Source organism: Trichoderma citrinoviride (genome assembly GCF_003025115.1).
Source record: "Trichoderma citrinoviride strain TUCIM 6016 unplaced genomic scaffold BBK36scaffold_5, whole genome shotgun sequence".
Classification (NCBI taxonomy): domain Eukaryota; kingdom Fungi; phylum Ascomycota; class Sordariomycetes; order Hypocreales; family Hypocreaceae; genus Trichoderma; species Trichoderma citrinoviride.
In genome coordinates, this window is record NW_020194713.1 from 1275223 (window position 1) to 1291574 (window position 16352).

The 16352-nt window shown below is 53.8% G+C and overlaps 3 protein-coding genes across 3 annotated transcripts; 2 read left to right on the plus strand and 1 right to left on the minus strand.

Annotated features, from left to right (window-relative positions):
• Positions 1–560: 560 nt before the first annotated feature.
• On the plus strand, positions 561–1665 carry BBK36DRAFT_1207549 (S-adenosyl-L-methionine-dependent methyltransferase; the record flags this gene model as incomplete). The annotated part of the gene is made up of 2 exons (XM_024897416.1): positions 561–1213; positions 1587–1665. The coding sequence occupies 2 exons, from the start codon at positions 561–563 to the stop codon at positions 1663–1665; spliced, it is 732 nt and encodes a 243-aa protein (XP_024750908.1).
• Positions 1666–2301: 636 nt separating this feature from the next.
• On the minus strand, positions 2302–3398 carry BBK36DRAFT_1116818 (hypothetical protein; the record flags this gene model as incomplete). Its single annotated transcript, XM_024890282.1, has 2 exons — positions 2302–3043; positions 3169–3398. The coding sequence occupies 2 exons, from the start codon at positions 3396–3398 to the stop codon at positions 2302–2304; spliced, it is 972 nt and encodes a 323-aa protein (XP_024750909.1).
• A 10912-nt stretch (positions 3399–14310) lies between these two features.
• Positions 14311–15464, plus strand: BBK36DRAFT_1158423 (tubulin cofactor B; the record flags this gene model as incomplete). The annotated part of the gene is made up of 2 exons (XM_024894111.1): positions 14311–14550; positions 14976–15464. The coding sequence occupies 2 exons, from the start codon at positions 14311–14313 to the stop codon at positions 15462–15464; spliced, it is 729 nt and encodes a 242-aa protein (XP_024750910.1).
• Between the last annotated feature and the right edge of the window lie 888 nt (positions 15465–16352).

A 16352-nucleotide genomic window follows, 5' to 3' on the forward strand; every position in this document is an offset into this window, starting at 1 on the left:
GAAACGGTTTTACCGTAGAATCTCTTATTCTAGCTTTCCAGGGCTGTTTGTTGGGCGGCAGTTATGATACCTTTTAGCGTTGTTTTCTCCAAAGTTGTTGTTTTCTCTCCAAACCCAGAAGGGGGGAATACGAAAGAATATTGTTCCGCTGGTTTGGGGAGGGGTGTTTGATAAAAGGTTTTGGAAAAGGCTTGTGAAAATTTGTTAGGGGCACGCCGTGGATTTTTGTGGTTGGCGAAAATTCAATTGCACGCCCTCTTTGTCAACTTTTGTGATGCCAACTCCAATTGCTGGTATACGCTGTGACTCGAAATACAATCTACGGCTGTTTGTTTTGCATCGGTATAGACGGGATATGATGGCGCAACTACAATACCTCCCATCTTCTCCGTAAACACCTGACATCAAACATACCGACTCGAGACAGCCTCAAGCACCTGTTCAACCTCCTACATCTCAACAAGCCCCCAAATCTCAAAAACCCCCGCCAATCTCAACACCAAAAACTCACATCAAAACATCATCCCTTAGCCTCACAATAAACAAACAAAAAGAAAACCATGGAGGAATCCTCCCCGGAAGCCTACGAGGCAACCCACGTCCACTCCGTCTACAACGCCATCGCGCCGCACTTCTCCTCCACCCGCCACAAGCCCTGGCCCTTCATCTCCTCCTTCTTGTCCTCCCTCCCGCCCGGCTCCGTCGGCCTCGACGTCGGCTGCGGCAACGGCAAGTACCTCCCCGTCAACCCGCGGCTGCACATCTTCGCCTCCGACCGCAGCGACGCCCTCGTGCGCCTCGCCCGCTCCGAGCAGAAGAAGCTGCTCGCCTCGCCGCCGCAGGTCGTCGTCGCCGACGCGCTGAGCCTGCCGTATCGCGCGCGGTCGGTCGACTTTGTCATCTGCGTCGCCGTCATTCATCATCTTTCGACGAGGGAGAGGCGGCAGGAGGGGATCAGGGCCTTGTTGGACTGTGTTCGCCAAGGCGGACGGGTGTTGGTGTATGCGTGGGCGCTGGAGCAGAGCTCGAGTCGCAGGGGGTGGGATGAAGGGTCGGAGCAGGATGCGCTGGTGCCGTGGGTGATGCGGTCAAAGGGCAAGCCCGAGGCCACCTTTCAGCGGTATTATCATCTGTATCGCAAGGGGGAGCTGGAGGAGGATGTCGAGGCGGCGGGAGGAAAGGTTTTGGAGAGTGGGTATGAGAAGGATAACTGGTGGGTGATCTGTAGCAACAACTGAACTGAATGATATCCATGACGGTAATGACGATGATGATGCTCCAAATGATGATGTTGTCATGATGAGATGGCCATGAGGCATGAGCATGGGCAGCAGCCTGCTCCGGCATAAGGACGGTCGCAATGTGCAGACGCTGATTTCTTGTCATGTAAGGTATCTAAAGTCATCGATTGTATTGATACAAAGCAAACGCTGCAGATATGCTTGTGTACTATCTACTGATTTGGGTGAATAGACAAAACAAAATTGGCCGTGAGCCCTGTGGTGTAGTGATGCCAATGCCGTTGACATCCCATGTCTCTCCCAATCTTTCCAAACAAAAACGCCCGCCGCTCTGTTTCCTCCCAGCCTGCTCTTCGGCTTCTATCCCATGGATGCCTTAGCCATCAATGCCCAAAATGTTCCCGTCATCAGTCTCCGTCGATGAGTCGTGTATCCTCTAAGCCATATGCAAATGCTCCGTCAAGAACCAGAACCCTTCTCCGCAGTGAAATCAAGTCAAAGCCTTTTCTTTAATCCAAGAAGCGCCTCTAGCCATGTGCCGAACAGAAGAGCGTGATATGAATAGAACAACATGGAAAACAGAAAGTAGGGTGAAAAAAGAAAAGAAAAAAACAACTTGTAAAAGTAAAATCAAAAAACAAATGGCCGAAAGCAGTCAACAGAAACAAGAATCGTAAACCAAGAAAACGGTAAACAGTAATAAACAAAACAAATAGCAACTGTCTGAGTGTTCGTGGTCGAGCGTGTTGTGCTGTGAATACCTTCCGTCGCTTCCCAACTTACCCCGTTCCGTATGATCGTCCGTGAGTAGCACGACGAATGACTTGATCCAATGCGCGTCATCCGCATTACCTCATTGGACCATTCAGGTATGAGTGTGTTGTGTATGTATGCCCCTTTGTCAAGTAGAGAACGAATAAAATGAATGATGTGCCCCCTTACTCTTTTTGCCAATATCCATCACCTTCGCTTCTCATTGTGATACCCTTTGTTTTTGTGGCTCTGTTTTCTTTATTGTGTAACAACTGTTGGTAGTCGACTGAGCGACAGGTAGACAAGTTTATATCAACCTTCTCCTGTGAGCGCTGTCTGGTCGTGTCATGTCCGGACTCGCTCGCCGTTTGGTTCCCGCTGATGCCGTCGGTTCAAGGGGCAAGTAACGGGGCAATGGGGTAGTGGTCATCGCGGGCAGAGACGTCGGCGTCGGCGGCCCGCTCGGCGGACGATATGGACTCATACCCGTTGTCAGTTGCGCAACACTCGGTAAGGGACCCGATATATGAGACGGCGGGTGAGGTTGTATCGGCGCCAGGCCCGGGCCGGGGCTGCGGCGGTAGTCACCAAGAGAGTGTGACAGAGCAGCGGCGGGAGCCGGTGGCGGTGGTGGCTGCTGCAGAGCCGGCCCCGGTACGACTGTGTGAGGGGAACGGGGTGTCTGATGCAAGTGTTGCGGAGGCAGCATGGGGGGAGCCGGTGGCGGGTTGATAGGTCCTCGTCGGGGAGTTCGCGGCGCCGGGGTCATGGGGGCGATGGGTGGCATCAGCTGGCTGCGGCTGTAGCTCGAAGGAGGGGAAGGTGGTTTCATTTCACGGCTGGTTTCTTGCGGCTGAATGGGAGCCTGGGATCGGCTAGCCACGCTTCTGCTGCTCCCCGACTCGTTGTTGACGTTAGCCAGAGTGAAGGGAACCACACCAGCCCGTCGAGCCATGTCCGCCTCTCCAAGCTGCCAGTGCATGGCCTCGGCTGCCCGCCATGGGACTGCCAACTCTTCAGCTACCTTGGCCCACATATCAGCTTTGAACCTGGAGGGTTGCTATTGTCAGTCTGTTGTGCTATCACGAAGTAGGGGTAAAGAGGAACGGTGCCGATGTATAGGTTCAAGCCAAGAAGGATCTTCCTTCACCATCATGAACAATTTCACACGTACCTCTCATACAGCCTGGCCAGCTTATTCTTGCGCTCTTCATCCCATTCACTTCGTCTCTCAAGATAGTTCTGGTAGTGAAGCCGGCAGCTGATGGCGCTGCGTCCAGGAAGCCGTTTCGAGACGTCCTCCCACTTCATGTTCTTGCCACGCAGCTCAATGATGAGGGCATCCTCTTCGGAAGACCATTTGGTTTGTTTCTTGACTGGCTGATCCGGGACGTGAGGCGTCATGCTTCGCCTGCTGCTCGGGATGAGCGTCGGAGCTACAGGCGGTGGCCTTGCACGCGGAGGGAGGAGATCATGAGGAGTATTTTTAGGGGTTGATGGCACCGAAGCAGGTCGTAGCTGTCTTGGGGGCGACACGGGGGGCTCGTTTGAGGCAGAGAACCGAAGCAGGGAGGCGATATCCACGGTGCTGGCGGGCAACCCTCGGCCGCCCATACGGGGTCGGTCAGCAGCTGCGCCAGAAGCGCGGAGCAGGTCGATGCCGTGTGCGACCACGTTGAAGGACGTTGGTGGCCCTGCCTGCAGGAGGCAGACCGGCGAGTGGCTCTGGAGTTGAGCCAGCTCAGCGACTGCCTGATCAAGCCCGGCGTGGGCTATGCAAATGAGGCGATGAAAGAGGTCGGGCGAGGCAAGACCCGGTGAGGTGGCAAAGCTGTGTCAGCAGATGTGGCAGACACACGCGGTTCCCAGATCGTCGATGCTCCCGGTTCGGTAGGCTTGCTGTTCCAAGAAGAGCCAGATAAGGCAGCAGACGACCAGCACTAGGCAGACTGGTGCTGTCAAAGGGGGAGTCACGGCGTCAGAGGCGGCAAGGGGAGGATCGAGATGTATGGCTGGTGTGTCCTAGCGTTGAGAAAGTACAATGGCAGAGACTCGAGAGTTGATGATGAACGAGATTCGGGATGTGTCAACCTTGAGATACTGTGAAAGGGGGGGAGAGAAAGAGTACGAAGCACAGAGGAGGAAGAAGAATGGTGCTGTCTCAGGAAATGAATACAATGGGCGTCTGGTCGGTCCCGGGAACGTGTTTATGAAGTGAATGCCAACATGATTGGCGAGCCCGGGGGGCTTCTTTGGGCCAATTGGGGGGGGGAGATGAGAGGAGCCGATGAAGCATACCATGCCTCGGCGGCAACGCGGGCCACTACGTCAAGACCAGGCCAGGACCCTGTCATTAGATCGGGTTCCAGTGGCCTGTGGGAAGGAGAACGACGTTGGGAGAGTCACAAGTCCATCTTCGACAGTTCCATGAGCGAGGAAACGTCAGATGGCTAAGCAGGGGTGGCAAGGGCCCAGCGCTGGGGCAGGGCGGACGCCAACCGGGAAGCCACTTGAATGCTGATGCAGACGAAGGGAAGTGGGCAAGCAACTGAGGTTTCCAGGGGGGTCGAGAGAGAAGGACAAAGGCCAGTCAAGAGATGATTGGCTCCAGCCGACGCCAGCTGGACTGGGGAAGGAGAACGGTGGGGGGGAGTGTATATTATGAACGACTTTCAAAGGGGGGCCAAAAAAGAAAGACAGAGAGTGGCAGGTTGTTACTGGCTTTGAACGGGTTTGCATGCATAATGGAGAAGCAAGCAACATGAATCAGCCTGGGGTTGTGAAGCTAGGACGGGCCCGAGCAATAGGGCTAGTTCCCGGTAGATAATCAAGTCAATTGATTAACACTGGCACTAGAGTGAAAGGACTGGCCCGGTAGTGAGGCGGGAGATTGAGGAGGGAGGCGGCTGATGGAAAAGGACAGCACGGCTGGCTGAGGACAGTGTCCGGGATATTACTGTCTGACTGATTGACTAGACCAGGCCAATCCAGGCCAAGCTAATAAATCAGCAACACAGTAAAGATGAAGAAAGAATAAAACAAGAAGGGGGAGAAAAATCGTAGAGCAATTGGAAGAGGAGGGAAAAAGATTGAATGGAGGAAGCCCAAACGTTGAGCAGGGGGAGGGGGTGCGGCTGAAAACAAGGCCAACGAAGACGACAGCAAATAGCTGCCAAAAAGCAATGAAAAGAGAAGGGAAAAAGTTAGTGTTACCGGCTTGCCCAAGGCAGTTTTCCAGCTGTCGATGGAAATTCTAGTCGGTGAGCAGGGCGGTGTCTGGCTGCGAGGAAAAAGCCGTCAGGCGAGTTGCATGAAGACGTCTACTATCGGTAGCTAATCACAGACTCGCTGCTCTTTGGGCCGGAGGAGGGTGGAGGGCTCCAATGCTTAAGGTCGGGCTGGGAAATCTGCCAGCAGCGTCGTGGCCTCTTCTTGATTCATGTTTCAGCTGTGGCACAATCGTTCGTCCAAGTGGCCGTAAGAGGCTGTGGGTTCAAGTGCCGGCGCGCATCATTGCATCACCGAGCTTCCAAGCTATCTGGTCATGCATTGCCGCAACAGCTGGTCTGTACGAAGTACATACGAAGTACGGCGTATTACTTGGACGGTGTCGAACCGGAGGACGTCTTCGTTCGAGGCCAGGCCCTTGTCTCGCAAGTCTTGTCGTTAGCACGAGCATGAGCATCAGCATTTGGCATGAGCATCAGCACCAGTACCAGTACCAGCACCAGCACCAGCACTTCGTTAGGCTTTGCCTCGTCGATCCTGAGATCCATTGCAACTCGCGCTCGCCTTGGACCGTCATCAGCACCAAAGCGGCAATGGCTTCTCTCTTCTTCTGTGTGCGTGTGAGTTGTACCAAGAAAACGGAGGACAAGCACCCACAGACCGCTTCGTACTGTCCAACGGGTCCCGGCGTATCGCGGCCTTGCATTTGGGTGCCTACAACGAAACATGAGTAGTATGGCGTATCCTGGCAAGCATTGATGCTACCATGCAGCAGGTCGGAATCCCGTCCCTCGATCCATATTACGGAGAACCACGGAAGCAAAGTGCAAGCACAAGGGTTGAAGAAGGGGACAAGAAGAAAAGGGAGGGGGCGTGGTTGGTGTTGTTGAGTGTCGAGGGCTCGAGGTAAGGCAGGCGCGAAGTACACGCAGCACACGGTCAGGGACATGGCAAGTGCTGGAGGTGCTGGAGGTACCTTACCTGTAACGGAGCTGGAGGCGCCACAATACCTTAGCAGTACCCGGTCGCCCACAGCGCCCCCAACAACATCCAGGTTCCGCCATGGTACAATCAGCTGGGCCACATCACCGTTTCAACTGCTACGGGCAGATCTTCAGCGCACCCCCCCTCTCCAGCTCCTTCCCTGCGGAAATCCCCGTCTAAGCCAACCGTGGCCTTGCCTGTCCGAGTACCGAGTACCTCTCCGTACTCCTGCTCCGTAGCGTAGAATTTTGGACGGTTTGGCAGAAGTACTGCTTGCGTATTCCGTACTCATTGATGCTCCAAATAGCCCGCCAATGAGCGGCGGGCATCTGTTCAATCAGTGTCTGCTGTTAATACCTTATTCCCCTTCCGAGCTGCCTCAAACCTACATTGACCACCACCGCATCTTCTGCCTAGGACCTCATACTATATGCAGTGTAGCACATGACCTGACCACGCACTCATGCATCGTCAGGTACTAATCGTTAGATACGTGCTTTAGTACGGTACCCGGCATGCTCGAGTTAGCTGGGCACACGCACCCGGTTCCGTAGTCAGTTGCGAGTCCTCCGTGCCCAGCAGAGGCAGTCCTGGCCCCGACTTGCTGCTATCATTGCCTCCTTGCTTTCTGCCGTCACGTTGTCATGAGGTGGGCAGGATCGCTGGTGATCGGACTTCAGTCAGGCTCGCTGGCATGAGTCTTGCGTTGGCAAGCTCGCCGCCCCCAAATTGCTGCCGACATGAAGTTGCTGGGCCATGCTCTCATGTCTTAAGTTGAGAGTCGTTGAGCCTCCTCCCTAGCGTCATCAACACCACCACCGTGTTTCAGCAGGACAGTATCGCCTCACGCACGGCGTTTGCCAAGAAACAGACCACTGGAGCGGTAGAACGGCAGCAGAGGCTCTTGTCACATGGCAAAGCACAGAGTGTCCGGAACGATTTGAAAGGTGAAACAATGGCCCGCAGGGCTGTTTTCGGCTACGGCCGTGCTTCGAGCAAGGGAACACAGTTTCGGGTCAAGCTGACCTTGAAAACCACGTCCAAGCATGTCTGGAGTGGATATATCGATCATCCTACGGGGAGCACACCCGTCAGTCTCCTTATCTTTAGCCTGCGAGTAGTACCTGGCCATACCTCCCTCGATATTAGTGTCTGTCTGGGTCGGCTAACAGTCCTCCAGGTCAGGCACTTGGGGACTAGTTGAATAGAGCTAAAGTCGCGCTCTCAAATTTCAAAACTGGTCAAGCTGCCTTCAGCTGATCGTGTCAGCTCCTTCGCGGCTTTGAAAGCCGTCTGCTGCTGTTGCTATTACTCCTTTGAATGCTTCTCGGCGGTTGTCATTCTGGCTCACTCCTCTTGCCGCCATAGCTGTACCGAGGTAGTGTTATGTCGTCTTTCTTTCTTCTTCAGCTACTCCAGGACTTGCATCCACGAATGTCTGGGCTACCACGTCAAGTGCTGGAACGCCACGGCAGGGTATGAAATTGAAAGTCTCCAACGTTGTCAGCAGACCAAGCGAGCTTCCTCCTGGTTCGCCAAGCCCAAACCGCGGTGAGCAATCCATCCCTTGAACGAGAATGTTCTCCCTCGGGTTTGCACGAGAGTATGAACTGCGTTTTCATACTACTACTCAAGTGTTGGTACGTGTATCTCTCGTATAGGCGACGCATCTTGGGCTGCCACGTCCACGGATGCTGCATGCCGTCACCTGTGAGTTCGTACACGAAGGGATGGAAACGACCAGAAGCGCCACAAGTCTGCAGCCAACATATACCGGTCCCCGGATGTGCGTTCCGGCCACCCTCTTGGCGTCCCGAGCCGTTGATGGTCCGAGGGAGACGGTGTTATACCGGTATGGAGCACGGGGCATCGAATCGAATCACCACCTCACAGCTCTCAAAGCACTCATTTCGTGATCTCTCAAGGCATTCTTGTGGATTTAACCTTTCTTCTCTTTGACTCCTCTGGCCTGATCGCAGGGACGGCTCTTGAATGAAAGTGTAATTTGAATTTTTCGTAGTATGTTGTGCTCCCGTGCAAGTGTCGTACTCCCTTGTTTGAAGCCAGACGCTAGGGCTTCTGCTAGATCTATCACAATCTATAGCCTGATTAGCCACATGCGTTTGAACAGGCATAGCCTGGGCCTGGTCCAATAATGCCACACAAAGTCCCAGGGCGATGTTACATTGCGGAAGCCGAGTTTAAAAGTAGATGATTATGACCAGGCTGACGTCGCAACCTGGGTACCGGCTCTTTTTAACGGGCGTAAGAGATGCTGCTCCATAATACTGCCGGGCGGTACCAAATATGAGCACCTCAGTTGCAGCAAGTTCGGAAGAAGCGTTGTCTAAAGAATTAGCAGCCCCCCTGAAGAAGGTTGTCGTTCGGCACTTCTTCGAGATCCCTACCTCTTATACAGGGAGTCAGTCCAGGATCGGGGTCAGATAGTTGTATCAGTACTTCGTAGTAGGTCGACCGGCAGTCCTCAGAGTAAGGTAGGTATGCTGTACGGAGTAGGCGATAGAGCAGAGTGTTGAAGTGAGGTAAATGAGCAACAGAGATCAAATTAGAAGGAAGCAATACCTGGACAGTCTGTAGCAGCTGAGTTGATTCTGCATCGTCGTGGCTGGATAGGTATCTTTACCAATTTCCCGTACCATTTCGTGACACTTCCTCTTTGTACGTTGCGGAAGGATTGCTGCCAGGCAGCCTCTTGGGGCGCCATCAGTATGTTAAGCGCCACACCAGGAGGTCTGTCATAAGGACTTTGTCGCGGCAAAGGAGCTGTTGTACGTGTGCTCTGCTTTCATCTCCGCGTATGCTTACCTCTTCCTCCCTGGGTGCCTTCAATCTTCCAGGCCCTTCCTGGTAAGGTAGTACAAGGAGGCTGATCGAAGATTGTAAGGAGCGCTGCCTTGGAACTGAAAGCGGCGTTTTGCCAACCAAAAAGAGCATCCTGCTAGGTCCCCAAGTCCTTTAGTTCAACGGCGCACCGCCAATGACATCCCGGCCACGTACGTATAACTTTGTTGAGCAGACCTGTATGTATGTATGTGCGTTTTAATTAAAGATTTTCCAGCTGTTCCCGCGTTCCTACCGCAGGAGTGCTCGATGGACACGATTGGACAAAGTGTCATACTTGGGCTTCTGCTACAAGCAGGTCAGGCACACTGCACGCGAGTGCCTTCCAAATCCTACAGAACGGGCATCAAGTAGTGGTACAAGATTACAGATGCCGTTCTGCACACATTTTAGGTAGACTGCCTAGTAGGTCGTACCTTACCGGACCAGGCAGTAGACACTCTGGATGTCGGTCATGCCTGCCCTGCCACCTCACCTACCTAAATAACTGTACTCCGTATGTACCTTCCGCTACTCCGTCAAGCCTGGAAGGACTTCGCACATCTCTCAGTTCCGACTTTGACGATTTGTACAACCTCATCCGACGCCCAACTCCTTCAAGCAGCACCGCCGCCTTGCGCTAAAGAGGCCACTGCGGTTAACGGGAATCAAAATCAGGCGAGCTGACTTCGAGCACAATCAGCGCCGCCAGGGAACCCGTCCGGGGCTGCCGATGAATTGGCGGTCAACTACGGCTTCTGCTTTGCCTTGGGCTGGATCATGGACCGTGGCCAGGCAGCCGAATTATCGAGGCATGACAGACGTTGACGATGGCAGTGCGTGAAACTTCAGCAGCTGCTTCGTGCGCCCTCTACTGCGCAGCTGTGCAAGCAAATCGTACGAGCACCAAGTACGAATATGCAGCAGGCATGGGAGGCGTGGAGGCATCGGCATGGGCGCCATATTGCCCAAGGTGTGTGTGTGTGTGTGTTTGTGTATGCGTCTGTGAGCTGGCCCTCAGGAGCCGTTGGCCAGGGCCAGGGCGCCATCGTTCGTTCAGACTGCGAACTATGATCGCCCAGTCCAAAGCCGCATGAGATTGGCCACCTCCTCGATCCTGTTCGTACCCCCTCGTGGCTCTTTGCTTGCTCTGTTCCGCCGGCGGTCTGCATCTCTCAGCTGCACCGTCATCCGAGCCGCTTCAGATATTGAATCATGGCGCCGCTTGCTTCTTGATCCCCCATGTCCTGCAAATTGCCGGTCCACCACACCTCTCTAGTGACCCTATTTTCGAATTGCTACTGGACCAAGACTGCCACAACCTTCGAAGAGGCGCATCGCTTGATCGCAACCAAACATGTTCAGGACTCGAGACGAGCGTTGTTGGAGCAGTCAACGATCTGCGGTGAACAAAGCCATCCGCTTCTATTGGCAATTTCACAACGGCCATGCCGACGTCCGGTCTGCGCACACCACGCTCCTGATGGAAACACACACAGCTTCCCCCCACGGGCAGAGCATGTCTGGGATCGTCTCCCCAGCAGCAACTCAACACGCCTCATGTCTTTGCAGGCTGCATCAACCCGCGCAATTCTCTTGTCCGGAATCATTTCCACCAGCATCAGGAGCCTGAATGAAGTAGGAGTACTTCCTACAAGGCGACTGCACTGCTAGGGACCCCAAGTACCGAGCACTCCCTTGTCAGTCAACCCAGTCTTGCCAGTATTGATGCCCGAACAGAACAGCGAGAACCGAAAACAACCGGCATTCTCCCCTAGACAGATCCGCTTTCGCTACCTATGGACCGTTTTACTCCATGTCTAAAGGGTTACTGGTGCAGGGGACGGCTGCCTACTACTAGTAAACAGTGCCGACCTTACTTACCATCAACTCAACTAACAACGCAGCCAGCACTTTGTTCCTACGGGCAGGGTGTTAATCAGAGCGAGGCCATACAAGGATACGGTTTACCAGAGTCATTCTTCAGCCCGCGAGCGTCCTTGTCAATAGCCCATGCAACAAGTCTCCTAGCCAGCATTGCGAATACTCCGAACCCCGTCGCCCACTTTATACGGAGTGAACATGCCGCCACTCCGTCTTAACTTTCCGGAGGCGCCATCACTAATTACTTCAAGGTGGGTAATATGATCATGGTCCGTTTTACAGCTTCAAGCGGGTGCTGCGCGTACTACAATGTACTTGTATTAACGTGGCACAAATGAGAATGAGCAGACTCCCACGCTGCCAAAATAGAACAGGGCCACTTCGGGTTCATCCCACACAAGGCACCGTGGCGTACATGTTATCAATAAGTTGGCTTCACCAGGTCTGCAATTGATATTAGTATCGTCATATACAACTACGTACGTCTGAGGATGGAAGTTCTGGACACCTTGGTACGGAGTATGTACAATTACGAAGGGGTCGAACCCACAGCGGCTTTGCTGGCTCGACACGGCGTCCCCAGAATCATCCCTGTCAGACGACGTCGTCCCAGGAGCCGTTCCCCGGCTGGGACATCATATCTCACATCTGTCTGTCATCGCGGACGTGCATCAGAGTTTTGTCCGTTACCAATCGCGTGGAGCAGTCCGAGACCAGCACTTGGAGTACCCTCCCGACGAGCCCACCAACCAGAATCAATGCCAAATTCCACATGCAGAGAGCGTCTTCTTTTACACATGGCAGCACAACCTGACAAGTACTGACTCCACGTCTGCTGCTGGAGAGCGGACCTCTACAGAGCAGCTTGCTACAACTACTACTATAACATGCTGCTGCGGCTGCTGGGCCTCGTCGACATTCTCCTCTTTTCACGCCTTCTTCCCCCCTCCTCTCCGACGTACCACACGCAAGTCGTCCTTGATCCGAGCAATAGAAGGCCGTGACGTGGCGGCGGTGAGTCTTTTGGTCAGGCGCCAGGCGCCATGATGTCCCCAAAGGACGGGGGGATCACCGAAGCTTGGGAGGAGATTGAGGTGATACGTAGCCAGGGTAGCATTGCCTCTTCATGCTTGGCCGGGGTCATCCCACCAGCAGGGTCCGGGGTGCTGTTTCATCCCAAGTGGCCTACGGAGCAATTCAGCAGCCTCCAAAGACAAGCAAGACAACATGTCCTTTATCAATCGATGAGCACACATATCCGCGGCCAGTCAATGGCATCCAGGCAATTGTGCATCGATGAAGCAACTCCCAACCTTGGCACAAAGACTGAAGCATGTTCTCCATGCTCGCTCACCACTAGACGAGCACAGGGAGTCTCGAGGGTTACCTTTTCTTCATCCTTTTGATGAGGGAACGGAGAGCTGATGGCTGTCAATTATACTACTTGTGAGTTGTCATTTCCTTGAAACCAACGTGCTGCACCGCTGCCTTGGTTCTGTCGACGGAGCACGCTCCGATCTAGATGGTCGACAGGGCTGCCGTCTGTTGTGTGACAGGAAAATTTCGGCACACCAATGGGTTGAGGTGTATTGGTCTGCGTTTGACCAATGAGCCAAGAGTCACACACAGGATGCTCACAAGCAGGTATGCGAACTCGACGTGGTTGGTCGATCTCGTCACCGCCCCCAAATGAGAAATTCCTTCGTCACAAAAGACTACATCATAGCAGTTCCTGTGACGCTGGCACTTTCAGGGTAATCTGGAGATGATCCCATCACTCAGTACGAAGCGCTCGGCATGAAGTACTGCGAGTGTATTTTGCCCTCTTTTCTTCTCCCTCTTACTCACTTGCTTGCTTGCTTGCTGATAGCGTCATGAGCGAGCAACGAAGTTAAAAGGTTTCGTGGTATCTAGGCCCGCCGGCTTACTCTGGAAAGCGACCGGGCAATTTGGTGAATTCTACGGTGTACTACTGCTGCTACTACCTAGATACCACGTCGATGACTCGGCATACCCGCCCTTGTACTTGATGCTCTGCACATGCATTCCAGGTAGTGCAGAATGCAGAGTGCAGAGGACAGAGTAGCATCGACGTGCATCGATCCGGTCTAGCACTTGGGCACTCAGATCCTATCCTGAGCCTGCGACCTCCTCTCGCACTCACACGCACCCACCCAGCCAATGCTCCGATGCAAACACAGGCCACCCGGCCAATCTGGTCATTTATGACATGGCCAGCGTGGTATCGTATATAGCCGTCGGCGGATACCCCGAGGCGGGTGATACAGCCGGAAGAGCAAGGGTCTCGGAGTCGTGTCTGTTTGTTTGCCATCGGCCATGTGGGTAAGGGTTCTGCAGGGCCCCGAGCGGTGCCCAAGTCCCGAGCCGGCTTTGGATGCTTCTACAAGCATCGACGGAAATGCTGTTGCTTCTTGTTTTGCCGAGGACGTGCGTGAAAGGGCTGGACTTGAGATGGACCCAGCTGCTGTCTCCTTGAAGTAAGCTTTCCTCTCTCTGTCTGTGGCTGGCTTGTTGCTTTGGCCGATATGGTTTTGTAGAGAGTAGCAAAAGATAAAGGTTTGCCCGATGTACTCTGCAGGCCATCGCCATCTGTGGGATACCCAGCCCAAGGCAGCCATGAGGCCAATCGTTGTCCCATTAAGCCATAGACCCTTGATCCGAACTGACACAATAGAGGGTCCTGAAGAATATGATTAGGTATCGAGATTTGAGAGATTCGTGTTTCCATTAACAGATGTAAGGATTGCAGGCAGCCAAGGTAGAGTTCACTTGATCCATCACCAACCTGAAGTACAAACTTCGAAGTATCAAATCGAAGTGCCTCCAAATGTCAGTTGATGCCGCCAGCTGTGGCTTGTCTGTGGCGCGAAAGGCCTTGGCGAGGAAAGCACTTCGTTGTTGCCTTCCACCGTTAGTAATTGGCCGAATGTGAATGCCTGAAAAAAAGGCCATATAATAATTTGGCAGGCAGGTGAATAGTAACTGTCTCTTTCTCTTCCTTTGAGACTCGCCATAATTCTCCTCCTTCAACGGCTTCTCGCCATCTGCACCGGCTCATCCACGCATCGCATCGCTGCTCAGAGGCTTGATTGTCACTGGGCCACTAGCGAGGAATTTGTTCTGCTCCATTCTGTGCTTTGGACGCTCCAGGGGCCAAACCCCGCTAGTTTGTCCGAAGAGACGGTGGAAAACTGCCACTTCTTTAGGCCTCCTCAAAAGAACTCGATACCAGGCACCAACACAAGTGATTCGTTTGAGCGACAAACAACACGCATCTTAGCCAGACAAAAAGGCCCCCTTGCTTGAAACGGCCAAGAAGAAGGATACGCACATTCTCACAACTCTCCCAACGAACACCATGGCGGACGTCCCTCTGCTGGTCATCTCGGAGTACGCTTCTTCCGAGCGTCGCATCACGCCGTCGTGGACAATCTTTCAGCTCAAGACCAAGCTCGAGCCCGTCACCGGCATCCCTCCCTCGTGCCAGAGGCTCAGTCTCAAGCAGTCGTCCGGGGCGGAAAAGATCCCAATCGAAGCAGCGGACGATGATGCCGTCCATCTGTCCAGCTTCCCCCTGGCTCCGTATGCAGAGCTGCATGTAAGTCAGCCGTTTTCGATTTCATTAGCCGCCGAGCGCTTCCACTGGCCAGGGATGAGGCGTTTGACTTCATGCCGTGCTGGGCAGCGCAATTTGTCTCTGGGTTTTGCCCTCATCTCTCTATCTCTGTTTTCTTGTTCCTCAGCCTCTGCCTCATGCCCCTTTCTCTATTCTCTACGTGTGCGTGGGGGGAGGGGTAGGGGAAAGGTTGCTTTGCAATCAACTCGGCGCCTGAAAGAACACGGGGGTGAAATCCCAAAGCGGGCCTCTCATGGAGGGCTTTGGGCAGCCAAACGTCTTCTCCTCTAGACCCTGCTATCCATGATGGAGCAGCCTCTATGTAGCATTCGCTGGGGATGCAGACGGCAGAGAAGAGGGGGGCGTCGCCTGGATGGAGACGAAGCTAACACGCCATGTTTCCGTAGGTCATTGACACCCGCCCACCAACAGCCAGGCCCAACTTCACCGATACTTCAGGCGTGGACAAGTATGTGATGCCTGATGAGGAGTACGAGAAGAAGACGGACTCGGTCCTGAATTGGAAGAAGACGGAGAAACTTGGCCGATTTGACCCTACAGCGCCAAGCCGCGAGGAGGCCAAGATCAAGGCTCTCAAGGACGAAATCGCCCAGCGCGGCATCGAAGTTGGCAAGAGATGCCGCGTCGGTGGAGAGGACACTCGGCGAGGTGTGGTCAAGTACGTTGGTGACGTTGAGGAGATTCCTAACGGTGCTGGGCCGTGGGTGGGGGTTCATCTGGACGAGCCTGTGGGGAAGAATGACGGTAGCATCGCGGGCAAGCGTTACTGGGGAGAGCCCTCAGAGCTAAAGCATGGCGTCTTTGTGAGGCCGGACCGGGTTGAGATTGGAGATTTTCCGGCTCTGGATGATCTTGAAGATATGGAAGAGATCTAAAGATGGTTACCTGGTACGAGTACTACAATACACACAGCCAATTCAGCGTCTCGGCAAAAAGGCTCATTACGTTTCGATGCGCTTCAAATATGGGACAGAGACGGCCAACAACCAGCATGGAGTTACAGGCAAAATGCGGCATGCACTCATTCTCTCAAGTGGCATGCAGGGCTGACGACGAAACACACGTATCACATCAGTCCGGAGTGAACGCCATTCTAGAAACATGAGCTGTGCTAAAGAGGCTCCTGTTTCCGACGTGGACCTGGGCGCACTAATGCGGAGGATGAGGGCCCCCTTCTCTAATCAGATGCTGCCACGGAACTCATTTTGTCTCCATCCCTGCGCCTACATGTGCAGAGCCCCATGGCTTTCGTGGTGGCGGCTCTATTTATATGTATTGCATGCAAGGGAAGCGTTGGCTGATATCATAGCAACGCACTTCGAAACTTGCGCAGATCATGCGAACACGGAGAGAAAGGCACGACTGCCGGGTGAGCGCCAAACGGTAAGCTACTACGTACATACGGAGGGAGATTCTCGTGCGGCGTTTTTGCCTCTTTCCGTTGTGCATCTCATCCCCAGCAGCTGTGGATCGTTTGGACTCTACCGTTGACCCACGAACCTCGATTCTCTACATTGCCATGGCTACCTTGTTCCTTTAACTGGACAACAGAAGAAAACTCGAGAAGAGGAGGGGTGTGGCAGCCGTTGGAGTGAGCCTGCACCTAGGCTCATGCAAGTCCGTGCTGGGAGCGCTTGTCTACCTATCATCGAGCTTATGGTCGATGTTGATCCATGTCTGGAAACCGTTCTTGGAACGCGGCTCTGCAACGGACGGATGCCACTGGTACAAGAAGCAAAACGGCCAAGACCAAGACGCTGCAC